This window comes from Pogoniulus pusillus, chromosome 12, assembly GCF_015220805.1.
Source record: "Pogoniulus pusillus isolate bPogPus1 chromosome 12, bPogPus1.pri, whole genome shotgun sequence".
In the NCBI taxonomy this organism is placed as follows: domain Eukaryota; kingdom Metazoa; phylum Chordata; class Aves; order Piciformes; family Lybiidae; genus Pogoniulus; species Pogoniulus pusillus.
Window position 1 is genome coordinate 23535944 of NC_087275.1, and position 19626 is coordinate 23555569.

General features: G+C 39.4%; 1 protein-coding gene across 13 annotated transcripts in view; it reads left to right on the forward strand.

The window, feature by feature from the left end:
• CASK (calcium/calmodulin dependent serine protein kinase) overlaps positions 1-19626 on the forward strand; it is a 202228-nt gene that overhangs the window by 106107 nt on the left and 76495 nt on the right. For 11 of the 13 annotated variants that reach the window (XM_064151894.1, XM_064151895.1, XM_064151890.1 and 8 more), the window contains exons 6-8: positions 3995-4097; positions 16560-16735; positions 18901-19023. In XM_064151894.1, the coding sequence (XP_064007964.1) occupies positions 3995-4097; positions 16560-16735; positions 18901-19023 (402 nt within the window). Of the gene's footprint in view, positions 1-3994; positions 4098-10959; positions 11063-12604; positions 12790-16559; positions 16736-18900; positions 19024-19626 lie in introns of those variants that run through there. The other 2 variants (XM_064151902.1, XM_064151901.1) reach the window with 2 other exon arrangements.

The window sequence follows — 19626 nt, forward strand, 5'->3', positions numbered from 1 at the left end:
TCTCGAGTCCCCCTGAAGGGCAAGCAGTAAACTGACTCCTGCCTCTGCAGGGAGGTTGGACTCTGTGATCTCTGGAGGTCCATTCCAACCTCTGAAGTTCTGTGATTCTGTGGAATCTCCATTGGATTATTTTCATGCCTTTGTTTACTTTCTTGTGTAAGGTCTTATGCAATGTAAGCACAATAGGCAATAACTAAAAAAAGTAAATGCACCAAGTCATAGAATGGGTTGGGTTGGAAAGCTTATCCAGTCCAACCCCCAAGCAGTCAGCAGGGGCATCCTCAACTACATCAGATAGCCCAGAGCCCTGTTGAACCTCATCTTGAATATCTGCAGGGATGGGCCTCAACCACCTTCCTGGACAACCTATTCCAGTGTTCCACCACCTTCATAACAAAGAACTTGTTCCTAATATCTAGTCTAAATCTGCTCTTCTCTAGTTCAAAGCCATTGCTCCTTATTCTATCACCACAGGCCTTTGTAAACAGTCCCTCTCCATCAGGCCCCCTTCAGGTACTGGAAGGCTGCTATTAGGTCTCCCCAGAGCCGCCCAAACAAGCCCAGCTCCCTCAGCCTGTCCTTGTAGCAGGAGTGCTCCAGTGCTCTGATCATTTTCGTGGCCCTCCTCTGGACCTTCTCCATCAGGTCCATGTCCTTCCTATATTGAGGGCTCCAGAGCTGGACACAGAGTGTCACTGTAACTGAGTAGAAGGACTTTGAGCAGGCTATCATGACACAGTCTAAGTCTAGAATAATCAATTTTCTGTTTTTCTTCATGTCAACTAGGCAAGAACAGATGGTAAAGACTCCTCACAGAGAGAACTTTTCACAGTTACATCTTTATTACTGTCTTTTGTAGTTTTAATAATCAACTACTACATTTTGCTACAAGCTTGAGACATTTACATTGTTTTGTCTGCAAATACAAATATTTAAGCTCAGATGTTAGGATTAATCTTTCTAACACAGAAAAGATTCTAATTACATCGCAAGAATGGGCAAGCATAGCTGAGTGAAGTATTGTCAGCGTTGATACAAAGTACACATAAAAGTATCACAACTGTTCTAAATTCATCAGTCTTCATTTTAACTAAGTGTCTCTTGCATGCAAGTCACTTGTTTTCAGTTGGAAGAGCAGTTCTCAGTCTGAAAGATTACATGGCCAAATAAGTAACCACAGCAGTAGCTTGTTTTAAATCATTTATGATTCTATGATTCTATGTAAATTTAGGCATTTTTTCCTCATTTTTCGTTGTTCATAAATCAGTGTTACACAAAGAAACTAATGTTAGCTGGAAACCACAGTAACAGATTGTTTTCACATCTTTCTTATTTTTATGTCTAAGATTCTCATTTCACTAAGCTTATTTTTTGCACCAGGAAGGTGTAGTCTGCAGGATAAAGATGAGCCTTGACCAAAGCAAAACTAAAAATGTGTGTGGTTAGAAGGACAGAATCACAGCGAGCTGTTTAGAGAGATAGTGACTTATTGGTAATGAGGCCATAAGTTAGGTCCTCAATTTCAATGTCAGAGTGATAAAAGAGTCCATAAAAGAGCTTAATTCGATTTTTTTGTTTTTCTTTTTAAAAGGGGCAAGGTGTTTTCCCCTAATCTCACAGGAACTTAATAGTCAGTTTTGGTACTCTGCAACTCAGGTGTCCAACAAAGTAACAAGAAGAAAATAAGGACAAAACTCTGCAGAACTTTAAAACAGTTTTTCATTTGCATGCTAGGTCTTAAAAATGCAAATGTACATTTAAAATACGTGACAGCAATAGCAGTGAAAATAAAAAGCAGCACTTCAGGTAAAATTCATAGTAAGACCTCATATGCATACAGTATCTGAATTAGGACAGCCTAAAATATTTTAACATCTTCTGTTGCCTGACCATGCAATTGCATTAGGTTTGTACAATATGTGAGCATCTTCTAAAACATTTCTGTTTTTCTCTTTGCCATTTTGTATTGGTCAGGTCAAGAAGTAATTTTGAAAGTCTGAGTGGAAAACATGGTGCTTCTTGAAACCTACCCACTGCTATAATTCTTACTGGTGTTGCTTTTCTGTAGAAATACTCGACATCATGACTTGCACGAGTGCTGACAAGCTTTAGGTCAGAGAGAAAGTTCAAATCAATTTTGCTGCAGATACATTGGGAATGTTACTTTTTGCTGTCATAGGTTTAGTCAGCTCTAAGCAAGCAGGCAGGCTTAAACCTGGCATATTTAAGAAAAGAGTTGAAGGTCTTTACCTTTGCAGCCAGGAGAAATTGCAATAACAATTTGTTGTACCTTAGCTTAAGTATAAAAAAAGCCACTTACCACGGATATTAAGAACTTCTGGTGATTTTCAAAACCACTAGTGAAGACAGGGAGGAGTAACATTTAAGTCCTCTTATTAGAAAGCTAAAGCATCAGCTCCTCTGTGGAAGAGGTTAGAATCAGCTGACACAGTGCAATTAGCGACAAGGGGAAGTTTAACTAGTGTTGCAACTCTCTCTTTAAAGGCTATTTTTAACTAGCAAAACTCGAGCTCATTAACAATGTCCACTTTGCTCTTAATTTGGACCATGCTGGGAGAGATTCTATAACACAGTTTTCTCTGTGTTTCACTCTGAATTGGTGATTTGAATTTCTTTTTCATAGAAACTTTGTGGTGAGCAGTGTCAGGCAGCTTCCTTTTTGGGTGACAGTAAACTTGGTGCAGCCTGTCTTCTTTTCTTACACTGTAGTGAAAACAGGATCACTTTTTTAAGTGTAGTGAATGTGGTGAAGATAAATCAACACCACGGTGCACATTGTGCTTATGTTCTTCTGGTTCTCCCATCTGCCTAACCTGGTGCTAGGAATTTGAGATTGCTCTTTTTCACTCAAAATGACAGTGATAAGAGAACATGAAAGTGCCTAAAGCGTGCAGCTTAACACTTTCAGTAAAGCAGAAGTGAAATACAATATGCAAAGATAATACCACCTGTTATTCTGTTTTAAATAAGTTGTAGGGGATTGAAATTTGGATTTTGAAATTGCAAATTTCAAAATGGATTCTCATAGAATTGAAACTTTTTAAAAGAAAACATGGATGGTTACAGGTGATGGCTTCACAGGTAGTCAGACAGCTTGCTGTAGCTCCTTTATGCTATTTTGAGTTCCTAGTTCTGTAATTCAAGTGGTTCTCAGGAAGCAGTGCACAGATTTGATGTTCTTCCTTTGAAATAGTATTGGTCAACTGCAAAGGGAGGCTTTGAGTAAGTACAGTAAGTAATTCTATTTTAAATGCAGTATTTTGGCTATGTATTTTAAAGAGTAAATTGTGTTCTATTAGATTTTGTCTTTTGTGTTGCTTCTTCCTGCACCAGTCAGCATCCATCCAAATTGTTGTATAATGTTATTCCATTTTTATGTGTTTACACCTAACACTCATTAGTGGAAAGACTGTGGAAAATTAAAGGTATGGATGACTGTACCTGCAATCCAGTTTAGAAACTTAACCAACTTCCCTCCTCAATGGAAGACTCACTAGAAGCATCAGAGGAGTGTTCCTTTTCTTTCCTGCAGTTGGAAGGGTATCAGTGAATTCTGTGATTAAAACTCATTAATGGGTTTTGTTCTCTGTGTGAGGGATAAGATCCCAAAAAGTGTATTATATGCAGGATATTTCTGCTGGAAAATTGAAGCAATATAAAACTTAAGGGTGAAAGATTAAAGGGTGAAAGCAAAACTAATACCTGGTAAGAAATGATCGACATTAATTTTGATCTTCATTTATGTTCCTGTAAGTCCTGAAAGGACTTTTCTGTGCCTGAGACAATTGAGAGTGAAGTCAATGAAGAAAAGAGGAGTCTTTGCCAGAGGAAAAAAAATACTGAAATTCAGAAATCCTTTCTAAAAAAGCCAAATATTTTAGCTTCTTAATGGAAATGTATGACAACAAGTTCCCAGCTGCAAGTTGTATTTCTCAAATGATGTAATAATTTGTTGGGTTTTTTGTCTTTTCAGCCGCACTGTGTACTGCTTGCCTCAAAAGAGAATTCAGCCCCAGTAAAGCTTGGTGGCTTTGGGGTAGCAATTCAGTTAGGAGAGTCTGGGCTTGTTGCTGGAGGTAAGAAGTTTTCCTTTGAAGTTACATAATATTGAGCATGTTTTACTGCAGAGTTCTGTTTTTCTGACACAGCCTGGCCTGAAAAACGAGCTCAGAAATAATCTTTCACTAAAGACTTATTAACATTTTAAATGCACACAGCTAAGCTAAATTGCTAGTAAAATGTAGCATTGTGTGTATGCATACAGAGTATTAAAACCCTCTAAATTATACTCAACAGGAGCTTATGCTGCTATGATCAAAATAGAACTGACAAATGGCAAAGAATTTTCTACTTTAAAATGATCTTTGGCATAATTCTTCTATGCATGACAAATCAAAACAAACAGGAGTGCTATCAGGATTGAAATGTATCTCAAAGCAACTGAGTAGGGACTTACTATAGCATCATTGATATTCTTCTATATTTCTTAGGCAATTTCTATCCCAATGCTATGCAGCTTAATGGCAAAATCGTATTAGTTTTCACATGTGACTCTTCTGTGTTTCAATATTTCATTGTAATTACTGAATAAGACATCAGTATCTCGATACATATGTGTAATTTTTGACCATGTTTTGTTTTCTGTGGATTTTATTTCCTCTAGCTGCCTTCCATATTGTTCCAGACAATAGGGTTATGCTTTAATCAGCCTGCACAGATGAAGACCCAATCAATTTTCTGATGCTTTCATTACCAGAGTAGGAGACCACAACAAAAGATTTTGTTAGTTTTAATTTTTCTCTTCAAAATGAGTAACTTCCTCTTGGTACCATGTTTCTTCAAAAGCTCAGATTTCCTAATCTATTTACTTAAAGATATGCATCAATTTGGCTTTTATATGTTCTTTCAAATAGAAGACAAATCCAATATAAAAATACCAACAGCTTCAGTTCCCTTCCTGATACCACTGATACCCTGGAAACACCCTTGTGCATGCATTACTACCTAGAAACTTAGGTGCATCATTTTCAAAGAAATTACCCATTTGGTTATGCTACCCTTGTTTCCTTAACAATAAAAGTCACTCTTTTCTTTACTTTTCCAGTATTCCTCAAATTTTCTGTACCTCAGCCACTGCTTTTTTTTTTGGGTTTAGTGATAGTTCATACACCCTTGTTTATGATTGGTTCATTTTTTTTCCTTCATATTGTCCCTGAACAACTTTATGCATTTCTTTTGTTTCAGCTGCTCTTCTGGAGGTAGTCAGAGAATTGTATTTTCTTGCAGACTGCTAGCTGTCTCACAAGGAACTTTAACTTGGGGAAAATAAACAGCCCACATTTTTACCCAAATTCGACATCTACTTCCTTTCCTGTTACCATTTGCTGTTTAGTGATCCCACTCATCATTTATATGCTCAACCTCTGGGCAGTCCTAAGTGCTGGTCTGGTCTTTTTCATTACTTTCTGGTTCTGTTTGCAGTACTTACAGAATCTTCTGTCTTAAGCTTCATCAGTATCATATTGCTCTGTATCTTTTGCCTGATCCATGGCAACTTCTGCTTGCCTTATTTTTGCCTTTTTTTTTTTCTCCTTTCAGCTGTCATTTCAAATCTGTAGCCTTCTTGTTGGCTCTGGTTACTTTCACCTTTAAATTCCTCTGTTTCTGGGATACCCATGGTAATTCCACTTCATTTACACACTAGGGAGGAGTACCAGAGTACCATTTATATAACATGGAAATTTTAATACTTATTTCAGGCTTTTCCTTCACAGAGCTCACTCTCTTTCTTCTCATCTTCCATTCCAGTCTTTATACCACAAACCTGGCGATTATCTGGCAATTCTTTTCCCTTCTAGAGTCTTGCCCTAAGGCTTATTACCAGACAATACCCTGCATGCACTTGCAAGAATTGAGTTCTTCAGCTTTACAGTATCACCTCGTGTGTCACTTGAAAGTCAACAATACTTTCTGGTTTATCTGGGATACAAATTTCTTGTAAAAAATCATTTCTCTACATAAAGAAGTTATCCCTATGCCCCACGGATAAGTTTTGGATTGCAGTAATAATGATAATAATAATAAATTACAGGCACTACTTAATTGCTCAAATCTCTCCTAAGTAAAATAGAAACTCCTTATAGAGAAGATCCAGCAGTATGATAACCAGCCCATTCACTGAAACATTCCTTAACTAATTTTGAGTTGAAAACCTTGATTTAGCTTAACATAGTCAGTTCTTTTCCTTTCAGCCTGGCAATTTCTGTATTTGGTGCTTAAGACATTTAAAGATTAAATTCTCTATTAAATGAAAGTTATAATTACATCTCTTACTGACCTAAACACCTCTGTGCTTCTAGCCCATTTCAGAACACTTTAAAACATTCACAGTACTGAAAGCACACTCTGTAGTCACAGGAAGTGCAATACTTACTAATCCTCCTCTATGTAGGTAATGTGTATTACTGCAACTCCCCAGCAGAATATACTAATTACTACTGTAAATCCCTATGTAGATGGCCCTGGTGTTCAAGAACAACAGAGTGGCTGGAAAGCCAGGAAGAAAGGGACCTGCGGGTACTGATAGATAGTAGGCTGCAGATGAGCCAGCAGTGTGCCCAGGTGGCCAAGAGAGCCAATGGCATCCTGGCCTGCATCAGGAACAGTGTGGACAGCAGGACAAGGGAGGTTGTTCTGCCCCTGTGCTCATCACTGGTCAGGCCACACCTTGAGTCCTGTGTCCAGTTCTGGGCTCCTCAATGCAAGAGAGATGTTGAGGTGCTGGAACATGTCCAGAGAAGGGCAACAAAGCTGGTGAGGGGCCTGGAACACAAACCCTATGAGGAGAGACTGAGGGAGCTGGGATTGTTTAACCTGGAGAAGAGGAGGCTCAGGGCAGACCTCATTGCTGTCTACAACTACCTGAAGGGAGGATGTAGCCAGGTGGGGGGTGGCCTCTTCTCCCAGGCAACCAGCAACAGAAGAAGGGGACACAGTCTCAAGTTGTGCTGGGGGAAGCTATAGGCTGGATGTTAGGAGGAAGTTCTTCACAGAGAGAGTGATTGGCATTGGAATGGGCTGCCCAGGGAGGTGGTGGAGGCACCGTGCCTGGAGGTGTTCAAGCAAAGCCTGGATGAGGCACTTAGTGCCATGGTCTGGTTGATTGGATAGGGCTGGGTGCTAGGTTGGACTGGATGATCTTGGAGGTCTCTTCCAACCTGGGTTGATTCTATGATTCTATATGTTACTTGTAGTAGTTTATCTTTTAAACCAGAAAAGGACAGCTTTTGTTCAGGAAAAAAACCATCAACATTGGAACTAATGTAACTCTTGTACAGCTCAACTGACAGGACTCTTCCCTTAATCTTGCATTAATGAAAAAAAAAGCCCAGCCATTATGCAAAAGCTCTTCAATATCTGTGATGATCTCTTTTGTGGTAGTGTTTTTTCTCTCCTGAAAGAGAAGCTCTAATGTTTTTTTCCTTGCTTTCATGCATTTGTGCTTGTGCCACTTTTCTTGCCTTTTTCACTGACTCACCTGTTCCTGGCAAGCCCAGATTGTACGTAGCCCGAGAAGAACCACAAATCTAGGGGAATTTTCTCCCTCAATTCAAAGCCTGCCTTTGTAGGGTACAGCTTTTGCTTTCTTTGAGAATATTTTTTAACTTGACAAAATCCATATTTTTCCAGCATGCATAAATTTGGGTTTGGGGAAAAGTTGATTTTTTTTTGCAATAAAGTAAGTCCCAGGTACTGAAGATAAACCTGTACCAATGTTTTGATGTCAGTCAAAAAAGTTAGACTTGTGCTGTTCAGAAGGATTGATAGATTATAACTACAGTACTCTTTTGAGAGGGCTATGTAGCAGAAGTGTAAGGGAGCTTGTGACAATCATAGAATCATAGAATCAACCAGGTTGGAAGAGACCTCCAAGATCATCCAGTCCAACCTAGCACCCAGCCCATACCAGTCAACTAGACCATGGCACTAAGTGCCTCATCCAGGCTTTGCTTGAAGACCCCCAGGGACGGTGCCTCCACCACCTCCCTGGGCAGCCCATTCCAATGGCAAATCACTCTCTCTGTGAAGAACTTCTTCCTAACATCCAGCCTATACCTACCCTGGCACAACTTGAGACTGTATCCCCTTGTTCTGTTGCTGGTTGCCTGGGAGAAGAGGTCACCCCCCACCTGGCTACAATGCCCCTTCAGGTAGTTGTAGACAGTAATAAGATCACCCCTGAGCCTCCTCTTCTCCAGGCTAAACACCCCCAGCTCCCTCAACCTCTCCTCATAGGGTTTGTGTTCCAAGCCCTTCACCAGCTTTGTTGCCCTTCTCTGGACATGTTCCAGCACCTCAACATCCCTCTTGAATTGAGGGGCCCAGAACTGGACACAGCACTCAAGGTGTGGCCTGACCAGTGTTGAGTACAGGGGAAGAATAACCTCCCTTGTCCTACTGGCCACACTGTTCCTGATGCAGGCCAGGATGCCATTGGCTCTCTTGGCCACCTGGGCACACTGCTGCCTCATCTTCAGCTTACTATCATGATAATAAGCTATGACATCACACACTAGATTACATTAATGAAAATCTGTGTGAAATAGATTTTAGGGAAACAACAGCTAACAACCCAGCCAAGTTTATTTTTGATGGAGTTTAATTATTTTTAAGTAAGTAGCCATAGGTCATTTTTCATTAGAAGAGAAGGGGAAACGTGAGGAAATACTTGGCGTTTACTCAGGAGCCACAAGGCAAACAATAAGCAGTGTGCGTCACCTTCTGAGTTACAGCAAATTGTTTTCATGACCTACTCATCTCTGAAGGTCTCTCGTTGCTGTTTGCATGATCAGAAGTGGAAAATTTTGCTAGGTGCATTCTATTTGAAGCATTTGAAGTAGATACTTCAAGATTAAATGTTGGCAGTGTACGTAGTAGTTACAGGTCATAATTTATTAGTGAGCTCTTTTATGGAACAGGATATGGGCAGGAAACAGTTCATGTTTGTGTGGTTATCATGCAACTGAAGTAGTGGCACCTCTGTGGAGTCAGTGATTTGATAGAGCAATCTCACAGTATAGTCTCTATCTTCCTCCCTGGTCAGGTTTTCTTTCAGAGTGTGGTCTGAGTTGTCACAATATTTACTTATATCTGATAAATAGGATGAAATATGTTGGGTGTTAAACCTTGGGGCTTTTAGCTAGTATATGGTATAAAAATCTGAAGGGACAAAAGCCACTGAGTCCACAAGTGCTATTTCCTCCACTTAATCTCCCTATTTTCTCCTGGCTTCAACTGGAGTACAATAAGATAACTGTGTAGACCTTAGTGGTATGAGGTTCTATAACAGCTGTCAAGTCTAATTTGTAGATGCTTAAGTGCTTTTCACATTTTACCTTTAGCAGCAAAACATCATAGATACCATGATGTTAATTCATTTCAGAATTGATTTTAGTGTATTTAGTTAGCTTCTCTAAGTTGCTTCAGATTCCTCTAGTATATTGAGGTATCCTAATGCAACCATCATCATCTTCCTGGAAAATATCTTAGATGTTCCTTAATACAAGTGCAGCTTAATCTATTAAGCATTCTTAATAGAAGTGCAGGACATCAAGTGCTGTTGGTTCTTTGTCAGGTAGCCTTTCAGACTTAGTACAAAAGTGAAGAAAGGCACTACTAGCATGTTCCCTGCAAATAAGGCTGTGGGACTGGGGAGGGGGAAGATATTTTCAGGTCCTTGTTTTTATTTTGTTCCCATCAATGCAAAGATGATCATAACATCAGAGTGGTTTGAGTTGGAAGGGACTTTTAAAGGTCATCTAGGCCAAACCCCATGCGATGAGCAGGGACATCCTCAACTAGCCATCAGGTTGCTCAAAGCAACGTCCAACCTCACCTTGAATCTTCCAGGGATAAGGCATCTACCACTTTCTGGGGCAACCTGTTCCACTGTTTCATCAAAGTGGATCTTCTTGGTGGTTTTATAAACCCCAGTTTAAAAATCATCTTATGCAATTTTTTTTTATCATGCTGCACAGACTTTTTACCCTCATTCGTCATCAAAGTGAATCTTGACTTTCTCTTCCAAGGAGGGGTAAACGTTTGTAAGCTGAGGTCCTATGCTGCTATCCTTTCAATTAAATGGTAGTGTTTCTTTCCTCTGCAAAGCCACAACACCATTTCACTTTATTTTCCCCCGCTAAATTAGAAAAGAAAGAAATAGGAGCCTCTTCAAAGCTTTGCCCCCGACAGACTTTGTTTTATGTAAAAGATACAGGTGTGCTTTACTGTCGCTCAGAAATTCCACTTCACATCTGGGTCAATTTGAGAGTGCTTAGAGGTTAATGTATTTAAAAGTCAGTTTAGCTTTTCTTTCTCCACCATAGTTCTCTGGCTGTAAAGGCCACTGAATCCATTATTGTAATTGGTCTGCTTAGCAGGTGATCTTTGTTCTTTTTCTGGACGCTGATATCCAGTTCTCCAGTTGTCTGCTGATGCATCTTTTAAAACACATTTTCTTCAGACAGCCCTTCTGTTTTGAAGCTGAATTTTCTATTTTTAATTTTTTTTTTCAAAAGAATTTTTTATTCTGTTCATCTTCTCTGTACACCTGCTTAAACACCTCTATTGTCTGGAGTAATGTGGAAAGGAATTAAAAGCAGTCAAGTATTGACCTATCTGATCTGTTGTGTGTGATTCTTTGATTCCTTCCACATTATTCTGGACTTCCCACTCTTTTTAGACACGCCATAATTTATGAGCATATTTCTTATTACACTATTGTGAGAGGTCAGATGGTGATGTATATTAGTACCTCACTTTTTTTTCCTAAAAATTATTTGTTCCAGTTGTTTCCTTATACCATCGTTCAGATACTACTGCTGTTGAAAGACTCTCCTTCTGATATCTTGGTCATCAATCCCCTGCCTTAGGGATGACAAAATCTGATTGGGTCTCTGTATATACTCTCCTTCTTGTGGAAAAGCATAGCCCTTTTGTCTGGAATAATATGGAAAGAATCATAGAAACTAAATTATCAAAGGTAAGTCGAAATTTATCTTTAGTGCTTGTAAATAATATCAGATTGACAGCACCTGAAGACTTGAAGCTCTCTGTTTATCCACATGAACAAACAGCAAAATTAGCAATTATGTATTTCCAGAACAGAAATGTGCCTCAAAACTGGATGATAAGAAAACTTGCCTCTAGAAATAAGATGTCTGTACCTAGTCAGGTGTTGAGTGCTTCTTAAGTCAGCAGATACTTTGATGTAGGAAATTATTTACAGTGAATTAATTGAATGGAAACAAGTGTCTGATTGAATATGTACCACTTCTCAAGTCTCCATATAGTGATGGGGTTTAGTTAATGCTACTCTAGCTAAGACCCTAAAAGCACAGAGATGGAAAATCTATTCCAGTCTTCCATCTAACCTCTCTCACATCCAGATAAAACTAAAAGCCATGTATGTAAGCATGCACGCTGTATTTATTGAAATGAAATGTTATTCTTTTCATGGATGTCATTTGAATGTATCTGTAAGTGTTCTTATATTCTGAAGAATAAAATACCTGTGAAAGGCAGAAACAACATATTAAAGAGAGAAAAATGCATCTGCTTACAGTTGTTTCTCACATTGCCTCCAAAACAGTGCAAAGGTTCTTCCAAAACACCAAGGAAAATGCAAAAGCTTCCAGAAAAAAATTAAAACAGTTGAACTGTTAAGAACAGGTTTGAAATTTTGTACTGTTTAGAAGGCTAAATTTCTACTAGGTAATTTTCAGCAGAAGTGGTACTTGGTCAAAAGAGCAGTGAGTATCCATGATTTTAGTAAACTTTGCTGTCTATGTGGATTTTGTTCTGTTATTGGTACTTCCCCTAGCAGTTCTTGTAGTTGCAATAAAGGAGAAATCCCTGTCTACAGAAGTGCACAGGTGCAGCCCATCCATTTTGCTCCTAAGTGCAGCTCAGAAGTCCTTGGTCAGGGTAGTTTTTAGAACAATGTCAAAATCATAATTTGTTCCTTTGATGGAACCCAGTGAAATGGTTAACTGTAATGAGAGTAACAACTGCCCCAGAAGTTGCTTCAGCCTTTTTACCTTTCTAATCCATAGATATACATATATGGTTTCTTTTTAATCCTGTTTAACTGGATAGTTCAGTCTCAACCAATTACCCTTCTATTTACTCTGGGTTTGTTTTTTCTTGGATGTGAAGTGATTTCCACCACCACCCTCTCCTGTCTCAAGTATGAGGATCTTGTAATCAGCATTAAAAAGGTTACAAAACCAAATGATTCTGAAATTCACTAATTGCAATCTAGCAGTAGTAAAGGGCAGGATTTTACTAAGTCAGCCTAGCCTTTCTCATTTCATTTGTGCTTCTGGAGTTCTCATTTTAAATTTAAAAGTCAATGTGAAGGCTCAGTAGTACTTCTTTTTCTGCATGCTAACAAGTAGCATCCATTTTGCATCTAATTTATAGCAGCAGTCTGTTGGGGTCTGAAACAGGTGTATAGAATGTTACCTATTACTGACCTAATCTTGTAGTTGATTAAAGGGGATGTTCCTGGCATGTGGGTTTTGAACCAGGGCAACAAAGACCCAGCTCTTTCATCTGTAATGTAAGCAGTTTTTAACCATAACTTCTATCAGTTTGCCTGTGAGAGCACTTGAGTACTAGGTAAACATGCAGCCTCACTGTCTGATGTGAGGTCACCAGATAAACCAAAACAGGACCCTTGAAGATCAAGAGGCTGTATGTCAAATAGTAAGTTGGAAATAAACCTCCTAAGTCTTGTCCTGTTAGAGAAAAAAATGTGAATGCAGGAAAAAAAAAAAGTATGATAAAGGTCAGTGATAATGAACAGAAGGTGAGGGTGAGCAGGGGATGGCTACTGCGTAAGAAATGTTTTCATGTTCTGTTTTGACCCAAGTATTGTTGCAAGTAATCTTTGCTACTTGTTGATATTCAGTAGTTTTGAAAGTATCTTTCCATTTCCTTGCCCTGTGGGCAGGAAGTGGAGGGGGAAGGGAAACCAGAAATGTTTGTCCCCCATCAAGACCCTGCTTTGCAAAATTTAGGATAGCTGATTAATGCTGAGTTTCAAGAAACTCTTCTGTTTTGCATATAGGTGTGTAAAATAATGAAGGATTTTTCTTGCTTATCTATTTCTGCAAAGGAATTTTAATTTTAAACACTATTTGCTGAAAGAGAGAAGGAAAGGGGGGGAAGGGGGAACTGCATTTTTAATACTCTCTTGATGCTGTGGATTACTTGCTTTATACACCTCATGCTTAAATCAGGTAAGGTGATACTGCAAAAATAAACCTGAAAGGAACAGGCTGTGTCTTTGGAGAAAGGTTAGTTTTCTTTTTCCCCATTTCATCAGTGTGCTGTACGTTAATACCAGGACAGTCTCATATGGTGGGTTGAGCTGGGCAAGAGGCCAAACTCCCACCAGCTGCTCCCTCTCTCCCTCCCTCCCCTCTCCTCGACAAAGCTGAAGGAGAAAATAGGATGAAAATAATCATGGGTAGAGGAGAATACATGCAAACTACTTACCACTGAACTATCTCAGTAAAAGCATACCTGACTGTGGGAAAAGCAGTTTACTTTATTGCCAATTCAAATTTATTTGAGGAGTGGGAAGCAAAGAAAAATCAACATCACCACCTCCTCTGCTCCCCTTCCCTAGCTCAACTTCAGTCCCTCGCTCCTGACTGCTTGCCCCTCAACGCCAAGTGGTGCAGGAGGGTGGGAAATGGAGGCTGCAGTCAGTCCATAACAGTTCCTCTGTGCCATGCCAGCCTCCACACACTTTGTCCTGCCTCTGTGTGCGTCCACCCATGGGCTGCAGTTGCTTCAGTCAATACCCACCTGCTCCAGCATGGGATTCTTCACAGACTGAAGGACAGACACCTGCTCTGGTGTGGGGAGCTGCAGGGGGGGGATCTCTTTTGCTTCCTTCTGCTCTTACCTCAGCACCCACAAACTGTTACCCACGCTTTTTCCCGTACTTCTCACTGTCAGGCAATGTTTTTGCCTTTCTAACACACACTTTGCCTGAGGCACCACCATCTTGGCTGCTGAGCTCAGCTGTGCCCTGCAGTGGATCCATTGGAACCAGCTGTGCCTGGCACGGGTTAGCCCCAGCCTCTCCTCACAGAGATCACCCCTGCAGCCCCACGCCACTGCCTACACTAAATAGTGTTGTTATATTTTTTAGGTATCATGTGTTCCTGCTAAATATGCTGGTTTACACCATAGAATGTGTGTATGATGGCTAGTAAATTGCAAGGACAGATTGTCACCAGAACAAGATGTTCTGTAGGTGGCCTTCACTGTACCGCAGATGCCCAGAGGACTTAAATGCACTGGCAAAAGGAAACCCAAACAAAACCCAAACCTTTATATCTACTTCTCACAGCCTATAGTCTATTTTTTTTTACCATGTTCACCTCTACAATAGCTTAATTAAAACCTAAAGAAGTATTGAGCTGAGAGGAGTAGAATTATTGGAAATACTCATTAAATCAACTTGGGTATCATTTGATACACAGGATTCTCAGTTTCATCAGCAACTTGATCCCAGACAGCTCTCTGTCTCCCAGAAGTTTGATGCCTCTTTTAAGTAGCTTTGTTTGTCCATGCAGTCTCTTGTCTTCTAGTGATTTCTGCCATTTACCTTTTGAATAATCACTTTTTTCCTAGATTCCCCAGATTTCGTAGTAGCAGTTGTAAAGCCTAGTAGGAAGGCAGAGTGTTCCAAGTATATATGGTCTGTATTGATAAAAGAGGTTTACAGTTTTTTTCAATCCATAAGAAGAGTTGCATCTGCTCCAAAATTGCAGATGGGTACCTCTGCAGCCAAATGTCAGGAAGCTTCTTACTGAGATAAGACTTGGGTAAGCCAAGCTGCTCTGCAGTCCTGCAATGTGTCTTCTGTACTACATCTTTGCAGATTGTGGTATGTGTATGACTAATGCCACATGAGCAGTCTAAGCAGTGTACAAGTCCTGGTTATGTACATGCAGAGTCTGATACAGAGCTGGAAATGTTAATGCTTTCCCTATCACAAATGATGACATAGCAGGGGGAAAAGAATGTTAGGAATGCCTTACAGAAATGGATTTGTAGGCAAACAGAACATAAAGTTCACAGTTCTTAGCAACTCATGAATACTGGGTATGTGTACTGCCCGTTTTCGTTCCTTTACTCATCACCAGACATCTAAACTAGACCTTGAGACATCTTTACCTCAAATTTGTGGTTTTGAAGATGCAGCTTTGAGATTTGTCAGTTGAGCTGAAAGGCACTTCATAAGCCTATAAATTGCATATAACCAACAACAAGAATTAATAATCTTTCCTCGTGTCCATCTCTGTCTTCTCTGTCTGGAGTAAATACCCTTCCTCTTCTCCCAGTGATAGATGATCTGGACTTGCAGTATCTGGCAGTTTCACCCTTTTTTTTAGCACGGGAAGATGGGAAGAAACTGCCCCTTTGGTAACATGTCAGTTTAGTCTGCGTGTACTTTTGAAGATGCCAGCCTCAGTAGAGAGGAAACATTCCTTTGTTACAGGCAGAATCCTAACATTTGAGGAGGATTGCCTCATAAACTGGGAATGAAAGCACAAAGCAAGGTGAAGAACTTTGACAGTGGCACTGCTTCATTTTAAGAACAGTTTGGTTAAAAAACTGCTGGTTTGCTGACCATGTTTTGTTCCTTGTAGGTGCAAAATGTAGTTAAGATGATAAGATCATACTCCTGCATTAGGTAGTATGGACAAAGGATTGTTTTTAGTGAGTAAGCTACCACCCTTTCGACAAAGGGAAACATTTCTAGGAGTAGAACATCTGTTTATTTGGCTTAACACATTACTTAGAAATTCACAATGAGTTGATACTATGTTTTGCTTACATGGGTCTGCAGTCATTACCAATCCAAAATCAGTACTGTCTCAGAACCAGTATTGTGTGGCACTCATTAAAAGCACTCTGTGTAACAAATGAGCATTATGTTTTTATCTGCCTCCTCCAACTAAAGGAACGAGTCATTTGCTAGCATTTTGCGTTCTTGTTGGCAGTTCAGTAAACTGGCTAAGGTTTGGGCAGAGCTTCAAACCAAACTATGCTCTTGCCACTTTTTCAAGTAAGCAGTGTAAACTGGAACTCTACTATATCTTTCTGTCTTTGCTGCCTGCATAAACAATTCCTGTTTCAAAGGTTGTCCAAACTGATAATTGTTATTTTTTGTATGGCATGTTTCACTGAAGAGTCATGGTGCTTTTATGTAAGTTTTGTTTCACAGGATATTCCTCAATTTATAGAAGTTTAAATCAAGCAAAAGGGAAACTACTGATTTGTCTCACTGGATATATTTAATAAACAGTAAACTTAACCGGGGAGGAAATTGTGTTAAAAGCCTAACCCATGAGGAAAACGAACTGAAAGTGTCTTAGTTTAATGCAGTGATATTATTCATTTCCATGTTTGATACACATGACTGACTGGAATTTGTCTTTCTTTCCATGTAGGACGTGTAGGAACACCTCATTTTATGGCCCCAGAAGTGGTAAAAAGGGAGCCTTACGGGAAGCCTGTAGATGTTTGGGGTTGTGGCGTGATCCTTTTTATCTTGCTAAGTGGTTGCTTGCCTTTTTATGGAACCAAGGAAAGATTATTTGAAGGCATTATTAAAGGAAAATACAAGGTAAATGACAGTATGGCTGAATTCTTTTCCAGTGAGATAAGTTCTGCTGGTGAAATTTCTGGAAGTTCATTTTTTATATTTAGCCTGATTTAAGTATGGAGCTTATGGACATCTGCCTGTGTTACACAGGAAGAGAGGTGATTCACTCATTTCAGTCTTACCTTGTTCCTGCTGTGTTTTGAATCAATGTTAGGAATTAGAATATGGAAATCATTTACACAGGTTTAAAAATAAATGGATGTAACTACTAGCCTCTAATTGTACATTGAGCTTGGTAGGGTTGCATAAGATTTATCTGTGCAATGTAACATGCTGCGTGTTACCCTAGCTTCATAGACCGTTTAAATATTTTAATCAACTACAAGAATTATCATAAAGGTTGGCCATCATATTGCTCTGACTTCAAACAACAAGCATGTTACTGTGAAAAGGTAGTTGTGCAGTTTTCTTGTTAGCAATGTACGTAGTAAAATGCAGATGATGACTCGAAAGGAGCCACTTGCAACTGAAAGCAAATCGGTGTGCGTGCAAGACGAGCAAGTTTCACCACATAACCATCCTGGAGCCATTGCGCAGACAAATTTCAAGCTTTGACTTCACTGTGTTTATGGTTTTGTCCAAGATCAGGTTTGCACTGCTTTGCAAAAAAAAGTCATACATTAGGCGTGTCTGAATTAAGAGTGGAAACTGCTAAAATGATCTGATGGTTTAGGAAGTCCCTTACTATATAAACTTAGCAGTCTGCTAAAATGTAAGCAGCAGTTGTGGTACTGCACTTGTTCACAAGGAGCACATTTTTCATTCTTTACATTTTGTATTCTTGAAACAAGCAGGGTTTCTTCATGGCACTGGTTTGGGGATTGTGTAGACTCTTACACATTCCAGTTATAGAGGATTTTTTAATGGATACTCTTAAGCAGCTAGAACCTTCTGGAAGCACACAAGTTAACTTTTCTTTGTTTAGAAAAAAAGTCACAGCCAGCACATTCTGTCTTCTCAGTTCCTTTTCTGTTCCTGTTTCCACAATAATCTGTCTGTTCAGTGAAAATAGTATAAAGATTTCAAAACAGTCTTGCTGCAAACTTGCAGTTACCTTCATCTCACTAGAGCTGAAAAAGAAGTGATAAATGACAAATATACATGTGCATATCACAGCCAGATAATGGTCCTGAGTGCTCCAATTTAAAGCAGTTGGTTTTTGTGAAGACTGGTTGTAAATAAAATGGACCTCTTTACATGAACAGATTATAACATTGAAAAGGATCTAGTTAAAAGTCTGAGTTTTCATTTAGTATGCTGTAAAATTAGCAATGTACAGTCTTAAGTAAAACTTCAGTTCTTGATGAATACTAGATGTAGCTTAAGGATGGAGAATTTTCTTGCTTTAGTATGGCTTTATCAGGTGTCCATCTTCTTGACTTGGTGGACACAAACCTGCATATGCACAAGATGAAAATATACTTTAAATCATCCTTCAAAATGTTGTCTCCTAAGGGTAGAGTTCTGCTCTACAAAGTGTTGCAATACCTTGTGCTGTTGCAATACCTTGTGCTGTTGATCACACATCAGCATGCTTTCCTGCACAAGCTGCTGAAGATGCTTAACTGTGGTAGAGTTGAAGGGAACTTATTGGTAAGTGTCCTTGTCCACGATACCTGTGTGACACGACCAGAAGGGTTCGAAACAGGCATTAGCTTACTCCCTTCTTAATCAGCATCACTAGCAGGAAATTGTGGGTTGACACAGAGAGACTGTCATGCCATTACATATATTGATTTCAGGAGCAGAGTTAATTTAATGTGTGCATTGTTAACTGTCAGGCAAAGCTCAATTATTTTCTCTTTTTCTAGTGAATGGCCTCTTTTATCTGAATAAAATGTAGCATGGGTAGAAAATTATACTGTGATTATAACATAATACAAAGGATATGTCATGGTTTGTGTGATACAGTGCTGCCTGTTTTCAGTTTTTATGCTGTTTCAATAGCAACTAATGTACAATTTTGTGAGTTATTAAAAACCTTAGAGACTCCTTTTTACATGCATTATAATAAAATGTTTACAAGTACCAACCACTGCTCAATCTCTGCAATTATCTTACCTAAAAAGTTGTTTTCTATGTTCTTGGTGCTCATTTAATTTCTTTTTTCCTTAACTTGCAATCAGATGAATCCTAGGCAATGGAGCCATATCTCTGAAAGTGCCAAAGATCTGGTACGCCGCATGCTTATGCTGGATCCAGCAGAAAGGATAACAGTGTATGAAGCACTGAATCATCCCTGGTTAAAGGTGACAAAAACAGCTGTTTACATACCAGTTTCCTCTTCACGGGAGAAAAAGATTTATCTGTGTTTCTTTGATCTTTTCAAAGTAGGCAGGCCATTGTACAAAACGTGTGATAATGTGCTTTCAAGGCTTTGTGAGATTAAAGCCTGAGAGCCTGATAATTGCCAGGCTTGAACTCTTGCTTAACAGCAAGAGCACTCAGGAATCTTCAGCAGTGTATAGGGAGTGGGGCTATATAGAATAAAGCTTGAGGAAGGTATTCATGTACCTTTCTGTGGCTCTCAAACACCACAGGAGTAATTTCTGATCGTGTCTTTGCATAATCACAGCTAGACCTCTTTCATGCATGGAGCCGTGCAGTTTGTTGCAGTGCATGATGCTATTTAATTGTGCTGCTTTCTTACATTAACTTCCTGAAATATAGCACCAGAGTGAAGGAAACATCTAGTAGTGTGTTGCTCAGAGGCCACTGTAACTGCATAAAATTATATGGCATCATCAAATGAATTTTCATTGATGGCAGAATTTACAACACATTCTGAGCCCGTGCAGTAGTAGTCACTGGGTGATGAAGGTTAACAACAGGTGCAGGCACATGTACACCTA